This window comes from Pelodiscus sinensis, chromosome 1 (assembly GCF_052426305.1).
Source record: "Pelodiscus sinensis isolate ZL-2025 chromosome 1, ASM5242630v1, whole genome shotgun sequence".
NCBI lineage: Eukaryota > Metazoa > Chordata > Testudines > Trionychidae > Pelodiscus > Pelodiscus sinensis.
This window is the reverse complement of record NC_143052.1, coordinates 218975398-218990500: the sequence shown is the minus strand read 5'-3', so window position 1 is coordinate 218990500 and position 15103 is coordinate 218975398. Positions and strand designations below refer to the sequence as shown.

Below are 15103 nucleotides of genomic sequence, written 5' to 3'. Positions count from 1 at the left end.
GGCCCATGGGTGGGAGTCAAAACAAAAAAGTAATCAATATAATAGTCTTCTGTTGATATGCGTTTTAGTAGTTAAATTCCTAGACTGTCATTGCTCTTTAAAAGTGCTGTCATATGGGTGGAAATCGGGTAAGTACTGCATTTAATTAATATCAGCAGAACTGACTTAAATGGGGCCTGTGTGTTTTGTAGTCTTACCTTAATCTTTGTATTCATGCCCATCAGTGTGAAATAAGCTTTTTGCACGTATTTGCATATATATTTGCATGTATATGCAACCACACTTGTGGCCCTCAGCATGTGCTGTGAGTATCTTTGTGGCCCCCAGGGCTTCCAACGTTGAGTAGCCCTGGTATAGAGCTTCCTCTTATCATAACTTAAAGCAAGGTAAGGATTTGGTAGTGCCAGGAAAATGAGATGTACCTGGAATGGGATTGCTTCTCATAAAGCCATACAGAAAAAAAAACAATCACCAGGCAGGTGAAAGTGGCTGGCTGGGAATGCACTGCCCCCACCATTTGGGACTACCTCAGTGCCCCCTCTAGTGCTCTTTAGGGAGAGAGGGAAGGCTGAACCCTCCTCCCCCATGATTAATACGGAAACATTGCTGGCTGTTCCCCTTAGTTAGGGGATGAGGAAAAAGTGCACCATTTGCTGCATTCCTCTCTGGCTTGGGAGCTCAGAGAGCAGATGGAACTATACCTGCCCCAGCCAGGGGACGTGTACCCCTGCCCTGGCTGTGCCCTCTGGAGTTGCAGCAGCCAAAAAGAGATGCTTCTCATCTGGCCCCAAGCTTCTGTGGTAAGAGAGGGCTGGGGTAGTCATCTGTTCCCAGGACAGCCTGTACACTGAACCCCTTTTCCTCATCCCAATGATTCCAATGAAGCATGAACATTTTCATTTTATTTTTCAAAAAACAAAAATTACTTGAGTTAAGGACCTGAGCATCGCTGGCTAAATCTTCAAGTATTTTGTAATGAAGAAAGTGTGGCTAGGTGCATGCAAGTCAGATATCAGATCACTGTTCTGTGCGGCAAGGTCTGTGCACTGCTGCTTTAGGAAGACTGATACACCTCACTCTGAGCTTAGAATCAGGTGTGTAGAACTGGGGGAGCTGAGGAAGGGGACAACAGGGGCTGTTGCCTCCACAATAGAACTGTTTTGGGGTCTGGTCTATGTTTCCACCCCATGAGTTCTTAAGCAAGTTGTTTTGTGCGCTCAAGGGTGGGATCCAACAGCTGCTAGGGGTGCAGGCAAGAGTGGGACATGTAGTGATTGATGCACTTCCTTGTCTGAGTACCCAGGATCTGGCTGGTAAACAGGGAGGATGTAGGACAGTCAGGCTGAGTCTCAATAGCTCCCCTTGTCTCCCATACAGAGTACCACCCTGATTCCTCTTCCTATCCCAGACTCCCCCAGGCTCCCTGCTCCCAGACTCCCCCACTGCCCTGACTCCTCCCCTACCTGCACAGAGCTCCCATCCTGACACTCCGATCTCTTCCTGTTCCCCCTGACTCTCTCCATGCTTTAGAATGCTTAGATTTCAGTATGCACCTCCACCCCTCCCCACCATTCAAAGCAAGCTTCCACTTCCTCTGCTTATAGACACTTGTAATAGACCCCAGTTCAGAAAAGCACATAAGCATATCTTACATCTAAGGGTGTGTCTAGACTACAGAGTTTTGTCGACAAAAGTGGACTTTTGTCGACAAAACTATACCTGCGTCCACACTACCGCTGAGTTCTGTCGACATAACGTCGACAGAACTCAGCAGTTTTGTCGACGTATGTAAATCTCATTTTACGAGGAATAACACCTTCTGTCGACAGAGTTTCTGTCGACAGAAGGTGTTATTGAATGGAAACTGTCCTTTGCGTCCAGACTACCATGTCGACAAAAGCAGCTTGCTTTGTCGACAGAACTCAATGTAGTCTGGACGCGCTTTGTCGACAGAAGTTTTGTCGACAGTATCTGTCGACAAAACTTCTGTCGACAGAAGCCTGTAGTCTAGACGTACCCTAAGTGCCTAAGCAGCACTTTAGCCTATTGTACTTAAGTGCTGAACTGAATGGGAATGGGTAGAAAAGTGGACTCAATGCTGGGATGGTGCCTCATGGTTGAATGGGGAAGGTGGTTCTTCAGATGTTTGCTCATGTCCATTCTAGTGTTATTTTTCTTGGCTCTCATGCCCTCTGGCATTCTAGTTTAGGATGTGTTCGCTCTAGCACCCACTGGCATCTATAAGGCTCTCCTGACCCTGCCCTCCCTTGGTTTCTTCTTGCTACCCACGACACTTGCTGGAACCTCTCATTGCTTAGACAATCTCATCCCTTAGTGGGTTTTTTGTAAAATTTTAGTGTAAATTGTTTAGTAGCTTCAGTGGTTTTAGATAGGTTTGGACAACACCACTTTCATAGAGTGGAGCTGTCCTTTGTCCCAATGCAAATGCATGCCTCAGTTGCTGGAGTTTAAACCTTATGTGTCATGCAACAAGTCTATGTCTTTGAGTTGTCTCAGCTGCTTGAAAGAAGCTCATAGGAAAGACCACTGCCAAATTTGCAAGGAGTTTAGCCTCAGAGCCAGAAGGACTGCACTGCCCGCTTGAAGGTCCCTACTCGTGGAGGAAGCCTTAAGGCCGGTCTTGGAGCCACACTCGGACTCAGCATCAAGCACCTCAGTCTACCAGAGTTCCTCAGCACCAGTCATCTTTTCCAGTGCCTAAGAAGAAATACCTAAAGCACCTGGAGAAGAGCCGGTCCCCAGTGCCTAAGAACAAGGGAAATAAAGGACAAAGCTATTTTGGGCTACTTTTCATCCCTGGCCCCACACCATCAGGTGTCCACCTCACTGTGCCAGCACTCAAAGAGAAGACATCAGTGACAGCTCCAAGGTTCTCTAGCCAACCTTCTCTGGCACACAGTGGCAGGTCATCACTCTGATTTCCATTGCATGCCACCTCATCCTCAGACTGGGAGAAGGAAGTATATTCCTATTACTGAAGCAGCCAACCAGGCTGCTCCCCAGAGCACTAATTAAAAAGGGTTTTTTTTTTTTTTTACAGGAATCACAATTCAATGGAAATCAAAAATCAGTTCTTTTATGTCTCCAAGGATATTCAAACAATAATGGGAAGTAATCACTTAGTAAAAAGTCTCACAAGTTTTGGAGAATTACTTCCATATTTCCCTAACCACATTTTGCATTCTTCCACGAATGGGTGAAAATCAAATGGCCAAGTAATTTCATCAAGACATCTGAGGGAATTGCCAAAACTCATTTAAATCACAAAAGAGCCTCTACATCCTGAAACTCATTCAAAAACATGACTTGCCCAGTACCTCTTCCTTCACTCAGCCCCAACTAGATTGGTTTGGAACCCACTAGGAGCCTTAGAAACATCCGAAGGAATTCAGAGCATGAGAAAATATTGAAAAGACTAGAAATTCCCAGCATTTCTACCTTTTTTGTAACATGAGCACAATCATCTTGACAGTATTTATTCTGGTTTTATTGTAGAAAGCAGAATATTTTATGTTTGCTAGAGGAGAGTTGCTGTGCACTCTCAGTGTACGGCCTCTACAGGTATGTTGACCAAAAGGATCAGAGATTTGTGTATCTAATCTATATGTGGCCACCTATATATAACTCATTATATGTGCACACATGAAAGTATACACAAAACTTGCCTGGAAACTCTGTCCAACACCCTGTATCCATTTCTGTAGAAGACACTCTTTCTCAAAGACAATACACACAATTCAGTATGATGCAATAGCAATAGTGTGGTATGATGAATAAAGTCTTTAAAAGTTTTCAAAGGAATGGGAGCTGCGTTTTTACGTAGATCTCCCTCTTCTGTATTGCTGTTTTAAATACTATCCTCCTTACTATTTTAAAGTAATTTATAGTATCTTTGTAATTCCCTTCTTAGAGACATGCGGTAAATAACCCTCTTGTCCCAGCTATCACTGCACCTTATTGATTATACATCTAAAGTTAACTCTGCCTCAGAGCAGTTGGAACTTTGGTGATTAACAAAAGAGAGTGTACAGCATTTAAAACTTTTGCCCGGCTGAGTTATCTCAGCATTCCAGATGAAGATTTGTTGCAATTTATCTATTTTTGATCCTGTAAAACAAATGAGCAGAAAGGCTAATTAAAAGAAGAAAGCGGAACAATTAATTATTAGACAAGAGTGCTCCATTTTTTAAAAGGTCCATTTTCCGCATTGGAAATATGCTATACACCACTGCAGCCTGGTTCTCTGCTGCCTTACACCTGTGTAATCATTTATATCGATGCTAAGTGGCCAGAAAATGCTGCCATTATGAAAAGATGAAAGATTTATTCCTACCCAGATATACATGCACATCTATCAAGCTCCCCATGCTTACACACTGGTTAAAATGGGCAATGCTTGTTCTGGTGCATCAGTGGACACAATTATGCCAGAGCTGAAGACTTTCCACTTAACGCCACTTAACATATCAGCCATCCGAAGCACTAGAACTAATAATTGTCACAGAACTGTATGAAGAGAAAGGTGATCTAATAAATAACCAGGACATCACCCAGTCCATACAAGACTTTCCATATGAATGCTAATACTTTAAGCTGTATCTGGAAATGAACAGGAAGCCATTGGGGTAACTAAGAACTGGTGTTGCAATACTTGATTCAATTAACATTGCTAAGCCATTGAGTAGCCATAGTCTGCTTCTTGTTGAGGCTTCCAAATAGTTTATGATGCTACTTTTGGTCTTGTAAATGGAGCTCAAAATATCGTGAGACTTATATGAATAGTTGGCGTTTTGGGCGGTGTATTTGGTTTGGTTTTTGCAGGAGTGGTAATTTCATAGATAGTAAATCAGTGAAATTTCATATGTGGGGAATTTCAAGGACTTTCCCCACCATAATGACAATAAAGGAAAAATTAAAGAGAAATTGGTGCCCGTAAAAGTGACCGACAATAAAGGAAAAATTAAAGAGAAATTGGTGCCCGTAAAAGTGACCGACACCCCTGGAAAATGAGGGTTACTCTCTCCCCAAAATCTTTATAGCAGCAACACAAGCTTCCTTTCACTGTCAGTCAACATGTCTCAATCCTGATCGGAAGGAGCTACTTCTGTTAGCAAGAGAATATTTTGGTCTGCACACACACTCACTCCTTGGTCCCATGCTGAGACTGCCAAGAAGGGTTCCAATTAGTGCCAATTGCAGACTGTACCAGTTTTAAAGATCAGCTTTCACACTGTGCCAGACCATTAAAAGAGAGAATATTTATGTAAAAAGCAATTTGCTTTGACAGTAATTTTCTGCATTCTTTTTGTTGTTATTGAAGAATCCAAGTGTCCTTTCTCCCAGCCTCGTTCTACTTCTACTTGATCCTGCAGTGCAGTAATAATTGTATGCTTGTGTCTTTTTTGTGGCAGTGGCCATTTTAAGCATCCATTATTTCAACTATTTGAGGGGTCAAATTTGTTTGAATATGAACTCTGCAAAAACTACCAGCTTCACACACAGTCTCATTCTGCTTCTAGAAATATTCACATCTGTAATAGCAGACTTAACTCTCTGTAGGATTTTTTTTTGTAATATTTTGTAATTCAAATTGAAATACTGCTCGGAATAATTAAATGCACCACAAAGCACCTCTAGAAATTCTAGAAGATAAGTTATTGAACATCCCTAACTTCAATGGCTCATATTTTCCTGCAATTTTTTCCTAATGTCCAACCTAACCCTCCCCTGCTGCAATTTAAGCCCATTGCTTCTTGTCCTAAAAAGAAGCTCTCCTTCAAGCTGTAGTCAAACCGAAGGATCACTTTCTGAGTGCCCACTAAAGTCCTCCACTCTGCCAGATGTGTCTAGCTCCTGGACCATGGTAAAGTCCTATGTCGGGCTCCCTCAGCCTGTCTTATTGAAGCTATTTTATTGTGGATAAATAATGAAAAAGTCATTGGTCCAGAAAAAGGGCGAGAACAATTTTATACTCTGATGCTTAGGCCACTCACCTGGCAAGTGAGAGACATGGGTTCGGTCCTCTGCTCCAGAGACTCTTTGGCTATGTCTACGCTACAAGGTTTTTGCGCAAAAACATCTGGTTTGCACAAAAACTGGGGGAGCGTCCACACCTCAAGAATGTTTTTGTGCAACAAAAAATAGAGTAAATCGACAGGACGGAGGGCTTTTTTCGGTAGAGTTATTCCTCTCCCCATAAGGAATAACTCCTTTTTGCGCTACAGCTCTTGTGAAAAAAAAACATGTGTGGATGCTGCACAGGGGTTTCTTGCCCAAAAAAGAGCCTATCAGAAAAAGCACAGGTGCTCTGATGACCATTATGTTAATGGCAATCAGAGCTTTCTTGTGCAAGGGCGTCCATGCAGTATGGATGCTCTCTTGCTCAAAAGCACATTGCTTTTGCGATGCACTTTTGAGGTATGGACGTGCTTTTGTGCAAGACGTTTTTGCAGAACATTTATTTCACAAAAAGCTTCTTTCATGAAAACCCTGCAGTGTAGACAAATCTTCAAAGAAATGTCCTGGAGCCTCTGCTAGACCCTATACATTCACATTGAGCTTGGGGAATAGTCAGCCGGAAACTTTATAAAATTCCAAATACAGTAAAACCTGTGTTATCTGGCACGCTCAGGGATTAGGGCATTCTGGTTATCTAAAAATCCCGGTTATCTGAGAGTCCCATCAACCTAGGAAAACCCAATGGATAATAATAGTAAAACTCAAATTTTTAATATTGGTAGTTTTGTAGTCTGAGGCACTTGGTCTCACATTTCTATTTTGAGTTAAAGATGATTAGTACTTCTTAAATAAAAAATTGTTAAGCCAGTCATGGTAAACCAAGCCAGGCCTGTGCGCCTGAAGATGTAACAGTATTGTGGCTGGGGGCAATGCCGGTTAACAAAGTTTTCTGGTTAACAGAGTGCTGGATAACAAAGGTTTCACTGTATGTTGGACTTTTGAATTCCCTACATAGGGATAACTCGTAGAAGAACTTAGGGAATATATTACATTGATTTACTTGGATGTATATACAGTTACAACAAAAACAAACCTTTATAAGTGGAGCATAAGAAACTACAGTAGATTGATCTCAGATTTCAGATAAAAAATGTTTGTTTATTATTGCTGTCTTACTCATCGCAATAATGAATGACATCAAAATGCAAAATCACAGAGCTTTTCTTAGCTTAGTTCCTGGGAGTTAAAGAAGGCTGTATTTTGCTTTGAATATGTTTTGATATTGTTGCCAACCTATTACTTTTTGATCCTAGATTTTAACTCATGGGATGAGCACAATTAGATTTCCTGTTAAAAGGAAACATAGTGTTATGTATGGTGTCTCGTATGACAGTCATAGTTCTCAGCCCAGCCAGATCCAAATATGAAACACAGATTTTTGTGACATATGGCAAAGAGCCAGAATGCAAGATGCAACATAGAAATATCAGAAAAGGATGTGATATCACCGTTGTCATTGAATTTCCAAACAATCATTTTAAAATCTCACGATTCACACTGAATCGCTCAAAGATAAGTTTGGGCCTACACAGAAGGGCATCCCTGACTGAAATAAAATAAATAATCCTGCTATTATGTAATGCAATATCTAATTGCTGTATACAATGTTAGCACCCCTTGCTGGGGACTTGGTCTTCTTATCTCTACAGAGTGAGATGCTTAGTATGCATTTGAGTGCTGTAAAAGAGTTCATATTTTTCAATACAATGGATAACAAATAAGTTCTAGCTCTCAGTTCTTCAGAGTAAATACAAACTGTGCCCTTCCCTCCCTCTTCTTCCTTACATACTGTATTTTCTGTGATTAGGAGGCACAGAACCAACTGTTTCCTCAGTCCATATCTGAACACATGACACCACCCATACCCACTCTGCCACTGTCTCAGATTCAAATATTTCCTCGCTTGCAAGTTCAGGGACAAAGTCAATGGCTAACCCTGCTTCAGAATAAAACTTTAAAAATAATGAATAGTCTCGAAGCATCTTAGAGAGTAACAAAAACAGTATATGGTATCATGAGCTTTTGTGGATACAACCCACTTCTTCAGATGAATGGAGTTTAAGGGGTTCAGGTTCCAAATAAATAGCAGAGAAAGGGAGGGGATGAAGGGAAAAGAAAAAGGAGAAAAATGAGAAAAGAATGTCAGTTAGAGTGTCCATGCTAAATGAAGTTGACAGGGTGGATTCTAAGTACTCTTTAAGTATCTGGTGTTTGGGTTTTTTTGTCATTAGGATGTGGGATGTAGTGGGTAATCCAGTTAAGGTCTTTGTTTAAAGCTCTGTTTAGGTATCAAACTGGTAAATGAAATTAACCTCTGCAGCTTCCCTTTCAAGCTGGTTTTTGTAATTAGCTTGTGATAATATGGTAACTTTGAGATCCATTAATGAGGGCCCATGCAAGTTAAAATGTTCCCCAACAGGTTTTTGTGTGTTACATTTTTGGATATCTGATTAATCCTGTGTTGTGACTGTGTTGTAGAGACTATCCAGTTTAGCCAATATACATGGCAGAGGGGCATTGCTGGCATCGATGGCATAGATCACATTGGTGGATGTACAGTTAAGTGAGACTCCGATGTAGTTAGATCCTATGATGGTGTCACTTGTATAGATGTGTGGACAGAGTTGGCACTGGAGTTGATTGCAGGAGAGGTTTCCTAGAAGGGTATGATGGAGGTGTGTTGCGTGGTTGTTGGAAAGAATTTGTTTCCGGTTAGGGGACTGCCTCTGTGGTCTGTTGGCCTGTCCCTCAAAGCCTATGAGAGTGAGAGGTCATTTTCCAGGATAGGTTGTAGATAGTTGATAATGCGTTGGAGGGGTTTAAGTTGTGGGACGTAGGTGATGACAAGTGATGTTCTGATGGAAGCTAGAGGCATGTAGGTAAGTGTAACAGTCGGTAGGTTTCCAGTATAAGGTGGTGGAAATGTGGCTGTCGTGTAATTGTACTGTAGTGCCAAGGAAGTAGATCTCTCATGTGGACTGATGCAGGCTAAGGTTTATGGTGGGGTGGGAGTTGTTGAAATCCCTGTGGAATTCTTTGAGTCTCCTTCCCATGGGTCCATATGATGAAAATGTCCTCAATGGAGCATAAGTAGAAGACACCACCCTGCCCTCCCCAGGTAAAAGTCCTATCCCCTAGGCCACGCCAGAACCCACCCCACCTCCTTAACTTCAGGACGTCCCTTATTCCTCCTTCTATGGGGGCGGCCTGGGTGTTGGCCATCCAATCCCATCCCTCCCTGGGCAAGAGCTGAGGAAATGTTCAAGATCAGCCATTAAGATGTTGGTATATTGTGGGGTCATGTGGGTGCCCATAGCTGTTCTGCTGACTTGAAGGTATAAATTGTCCCCAAATCGGAAATAGTTGTGGGTGAGGGAAAAGTCACAGAGTTCTGTAACCAGGTGTGCAGTGTCATCATCAGGGATGGTGTTTCTGACAGCCTGTAATGCGTCATCATGTGGAATGTTGGTGTAAAGAGCTTCTATATCTATGGTGGCCAGGTTGGTGTTTTCAAGAAGATTACTGATGTTCTGTAGTTTCCTCAGGAAGTCGGTGGTATCTCAAAGGTAGCTAATAGTGCTGGTAACATAGAGTCTGAGGAAAGAGTCAATATAACCAGCTAAATAAATGAATTAAATAAATATATATGAAGTTGAAGCTGTGTGTGTGTGTGTGTGTGTGTGTGTGTGTGTGTGTGTGTGTGTGTGTATCTGAAGCAATATAACTGCTTCGGAATGTTAATGCCTCGTTATCTGAGGGAGATAATATGTAGTAATACTAATTTAATCTTTTTTAATGCTCTGTAATTTGATTCTCACACCATTGATAGTCTCTTCTTCTTAGAGCTTAAGCACTTTCAAGGAATAGGTGGAATGTACAAATATCATAATACAGGACATTGCAAAGGTCAAAGAGATGAGACACTGAGTTGCCCATTCTCATTGGAACTTATTGTAGACTATGGCCTGGTCTATGCTTACCTGGAGATTGACACTGCAAGATTGATTTTCTGAAGGTTCGATTTAGCAGGTCTAGTAAGGACCCACTAAATAGACCACTGATGGTGCCACCGTCAAACAGTATTACTTCTACCACAGCACAGCTTCACAGGTGATTAATCAGCCCATGCACGGAGCCCTGAGCCTCTGACTGGGTTTTAAGACTGAAAGATGAAAAGTGCTATATAAAAGCAAGATACTGGTATTATCGTTGTATTTATGAATGCACGTCATCTCACTGGTGATAAAACATTTACTTTCCATGCCATTATTGTGTATTTTGCATGTGCCTTATATATTATAGCAAACTATTTAAGTAATGTTTTAGGGACTTCAGAAATTTATTGTAATGCTGCCTACTTAGTGTGTATCTGTTCATTAAGCTGGATGCCTCAAAATTATTTGTCCAATTGTACAAGTCAAAGAGGGAGCCATAAAAATATCTGAAAATGGGCAGATAGATCTTGAAAATCCTAGTTTATGGTCTAGTGTCAAAGGTCATTCCAGTTCAAGTACTGGTCCTAATAGGAAGCTTGGAATTGCCCCCAATGGAGATTAGCGACATTTTTGTTATAAAAAATGTGATAGTGGCCCAGTCTGAATCTTGCCTATCTTGGACAAGTTTAATTTAAGGAAGATTCAGGAGGGAAAACATTTCTACGGCAAATTATTTTTTAAATGACAAAACTGTAAAGTTGCCCAATGGTTGGAATCTTAGAATAAGTTCCTGGGAAGATGCATTAGTGGGCTGGTGGCAAGGAAAGTGGTTAATTGGTCTTGAAATATTTTCCTTGTGTGTCTGCAATATATCACAGATTTATTGGATAAATGTAGATATCAGGTGGACACTGTATCTGTGGTGATGAGATTTCATATGGTAAATTGCATTTATTGAGTATTTTTGATTGACCAAAATTGTAAGTAGGTTTTTGACACAACTAGATAGAAGTTTATTAGTTCTAGTAGTTGATTATAAAAAAGAGTGGGATTTTCTTAATATTGGTGTTCTTTAATTTAGTAGATGTCTAAGCTAATTCCCTCTATAAACTTCCACGCTTCTAAAATTTGCTATTTTTATTTTGGAGCATCAGCACTATGATTAAAGGAATACATACTGTTTCATGAGTGAATAAATCTTACTAATAGAATTTAGCACCATGAATGCAGAATATGATTTCTGAAAATAAAAAATTCATTCATGTAATGTTCCTCCAAGCGACTATTTGGTTCTAACTAGGCTTAAATGATTTGTAGACTTTTCTGTGAAAGGATGTTTAATTTATGTGCCATATGTAGTCTTCCAAAGTTTCGCTGTCATTCAATTTTGTTATTCTTCTGCCTGAAACAGAGGATATAATAGATAAAACCAAAGCTTTCAATTCCTCTTGCTAAGGGGATAGCTGTACTGTTATAATGAAATAATGCCAATATCCTGTTTAATAGTTGATGTGAGAACTAATGAAGTTGTATCATTTTGACTATAAAATTGCAAAAATGTGTGGTCAAAGTGCACTCAGTTACACCTGTGCAGTGCCTGGAATGGGAATAGAATCCAATAGGCTGGCTAGGCTAGTCTGTTGACCAATTCTCTAAGCCGTGTTGGAACCCTGCGAGAAAATACTGACTTCACCAACCTCATTCCAAACTGATTTTCCTACCAGTCCTTGATTGTCTTCTGTATTTCCTTTTCCCATGGTTCCACTGATTTTTTTCAATGGAATTTCAATACAGTGAATTTCCAGTACAGAATGATAGTGTACAGAACAATAGTGTACAGAACTAGTGACATGGTGTTTAACCCTGCAGTTGTGATTTATTTTTGTTTTTGTTCTTCTGAACCATTCTGGGATTCCATGTAGTTGCACTTCACTTGTCCAGGCAATTAATTACATGTGAAATTAAGAAAACCTACTGAAAATTAACTCCATCTCAACAAAGAGTCAACGAACCTTTTCTTAGCAAATAAAAAAACAAGCAATCCTATGATGTAATAAATGGAGTATTGACTTGTTTTTTTTTCTTTTGGTAATTACATAAGCATTTATTTGTCCTTTGAGTTATCAGACTCACCTGAACATGCAAAATTTCCTATTGGTTCCCTCTCCAGCTTTAATAACCTTGTTATGGAATTCAGTGTGGTTCTGTAAAGTCACCTGCTCAGATATTTGTACTGCTTACTAGATTTCTTCCACTGTCTTTCCTCCAAAGAAGAGCTATAAGATTTTTAAAGAAGAATGTTTCTTTGATAATGTTGTAAATATTTTATTTGTGAGATTCTCAAAATCTTCCTTCCCTTCTCTCCTCCCCCCGATTCCCAAAGATGAATTAAGACTATTAAGGAAAGGAAGATGAAAGGAAGACTATTAAGGCCAAATTTGTCTCCATATCTGCAGGTGCTGAATAGCATGAAAAACAACTGTGTTGTATTAAACCAGAGAAAGAAATAAGTAGTTTGCAAATGATAAACAGATTTGATTAAACAAAATCTCTTCCATGCTCAGTTCAGCACACTATCATGGCCACACACAATTGTTTGATGGAGCCAATATCTCCCAGCATAAAGTGCATAATAAGGTTCAAGTCAAGTTGCTTTGCTACATTGAAAAACACTTCATTTTTCATATTCGTTGTGGCTTTGGCATATTATTCATCTCTCTAATTCTCTGCTATATGATTGCAATAAACACTTGGCCGAAGGATCACAGTTTTCTCCATTAGAAAGAAAAGCTTGTTATCTTTTAGCATATGAAAGTATGGATCTTAAGCCTGTTTTTTCTCTTACAGAAGCTGCAAAGAATCGATCCTCCTGACTGTTGTTCAACCTTACCCGGTAAGTTTCTATAGTATTTTTTTAATTAGTTTCCTAGCAACATATATGCTTTTGTCAGCCTATTTTCTGTCTGTGTCTACCTTATCTGCATAACAAAAAATATAAGTGAACTAAAGGCTGTGCCTTTGAAGATAAAACTATATACCACTGCATACATCAGTGGAACAATTTAACAGTGATTTAAATAATAATGATATGTTTTTATTTGTTCCAGGAGGATGCCTAATACTTAGGAGGCTGAGTTTCAGGACTGGTGATCTGGCAGCGCCAGAACCAGGAGGGAAGTGGAGAAGCTGTTGGGAGGGGAGAGCCCTGTCTGCATGTTGTGATGAGAGAGCTTCAGCCACTGAATGACTACACTGAATGGGTAGTCATGAGGGCTGCCATCTTGAATCCCAGAGCTCAAAATTGAGCCGCTCCATTGGCTCAGTCCGTAAGGGTCAGAGAGGATGCTGGCTTGTTATTGTTTGAGGCGGGCGTGATGGGCGTGGCTTAGTGGAGGGAGAACCTGAGAGAAAAGCAGCCAGGCAGAGCAGGAAAATGCAGGAAGCAGAAGTGCCTGTTGCCTTCCCTTGTAGTGGGGGCTCATTGCTGAATGGGAAGGAAAAAGGAGACCAGGTTGGGTCTAGGGGAGCAAAGGCTGAAAGGAGAGTGAAGCTGGGGTTTGCTCTGGGTCTGGATGACTTGAGTCTTATGAGTGTAAGGCTGAGCTGGAAAGGGAGGGGGATGGATGAGCTAGAATCTCAGTTCACTGGTACGTTGAGATTTAGTCTGTTACTATAACAGGTTTTTAGAATTTCCCTTCTCTGCAAGCTCTTTCCCTCCCCCCTGCCCAGCTTTCAATCCAGACTAATCAGACAGATTTCCCTTCCCTTATACTCTTGTAAAAGGAGAATTAGCGTAATAGTGAATGGGTTAAAGTTAAGGGTGTTAAGAGGCAGGTAACTGGCGAATCGTTGATAAGGGAAAGGTGCTCTGTCCTGGCTTGCACCGGGTCCAGGACCTACTCCTGCTGCAGCTCTGCATTTGAAGTTTAAATGCAGAAGTTTAAATACATTTAAAATGCAGAGCCACAGAGGGGGTAGCTCCCGGACCTTGCGCGAGCCAAGACTGAGCCAGGCTTCCTCAGTCTCAGCTTGCACCAGGTTCAGCAGCCCCCGTCCACAGGGGGGTCCCAGCCAAGCAAATGAGAATCCAGTCCAGGTGTTCATATGCTGTGATTCCTCAAACAAACTATGCTACCCGCAGGAAAGAGGGAGGGAAGAAAGGGCCAGGTTCCCCAAAGAACTCCATGAAGGATGCCATGCGAGTGCATGCATGTGCACACACGCACCCCTCTATCGTCCCCACTAGAATACTTAAGACAAAGTGAGCAGGAGGTTTGGCCCTGTTAAACATATGTGCAGGCCAGGCACAAGAGGGCTATTTACCTTCATTCTTTTGTTTCTTTTTAACCCAAATAATTTTACTAACACTGAGATACAGTTTTAACCTGCACATGCTACCTCATTGTAGTCAGAAGTCCCACAGATACAGCTCACTGTACATTTAGTGTTTTTTATTGCAACGTATATATATAAAGCACACACACCCATTCCCTTCCACACGTTTTTGCATAAGTCAGTGTCAGCCCTCGTTTGACTGATTTGAGTCTGCTTTAAAGTCATGTGACACAAAGGATATCTATTGTACTGCAGTTGTATTCAGAACACTGACAGTAAGGTGTTCTGTGCGGTCTTCTGGCCTGCGGTGCTTTTGCCTTTGATTGAATAATCAGGCTGTCTCCTCCGCTGAGCTACATGGCATTGATGTGAAGTTGCACCCTAAATGGTCTGTGAGAACATGACAACAAAATTATCTCAATGTCAACTTCAAGCACACAAGCAAACGAAGCAGGCTTTCATCCCATGTGACCTCAGGATATGCACAGTTCTGCCTCCAGCAGCTGGATCAGCCTGAGGGGAAGGTGACTCACATGACCTGATCATGCTTTCAGGAGACTGGGGTCCCAGCTCTTTGCTTGTGGTCCCACAAATCAGTAGGCCTATCCCAAGGTGCCTTCTTTGCCCTACAGTCACTATAATACAGAGATCTTAACTAAAAATAATTCAAGGTGGAGGAAAACCATCAGTGCTATTCAAATAGTTTCCTCTCCTTCACTGTGAAGCGCTCACCATTAGACTGGATATGGCTCAGGTTTGCTGAAGCCATCTTGTGGGTGAAAAGGGCAAGTGCT

The 15103-nt window shown here is 41.2% G+C and overlaps 1 protein-coding gene across 3 annotated transcripts in view; it reads left to right on the top strand.

Annotated features, from left to right (window-relative positions):
* The window catches only part of FRMPD4 (FERM and PDZ domain containing 4), a 440511-nt gene that overhangs the window by 384749 nt on the left and 40659 nt on the right, over nucleotides 1-15103 (top strand). For all 3 annotated transcript variants that reach the window (XM_075914867.2, XM_025184488.3, XM_075914868.2), the window contains one exon: nucleotides 12822-12867. In XM_075914867.2, coding sequence (XP_075770982.1) covers nucleotides 12822-12867 — 46 coding nt within the window. The remainder of the gene's footprint in view (nucleotides 1-12821; nucleotides 12868-15103) is intronic.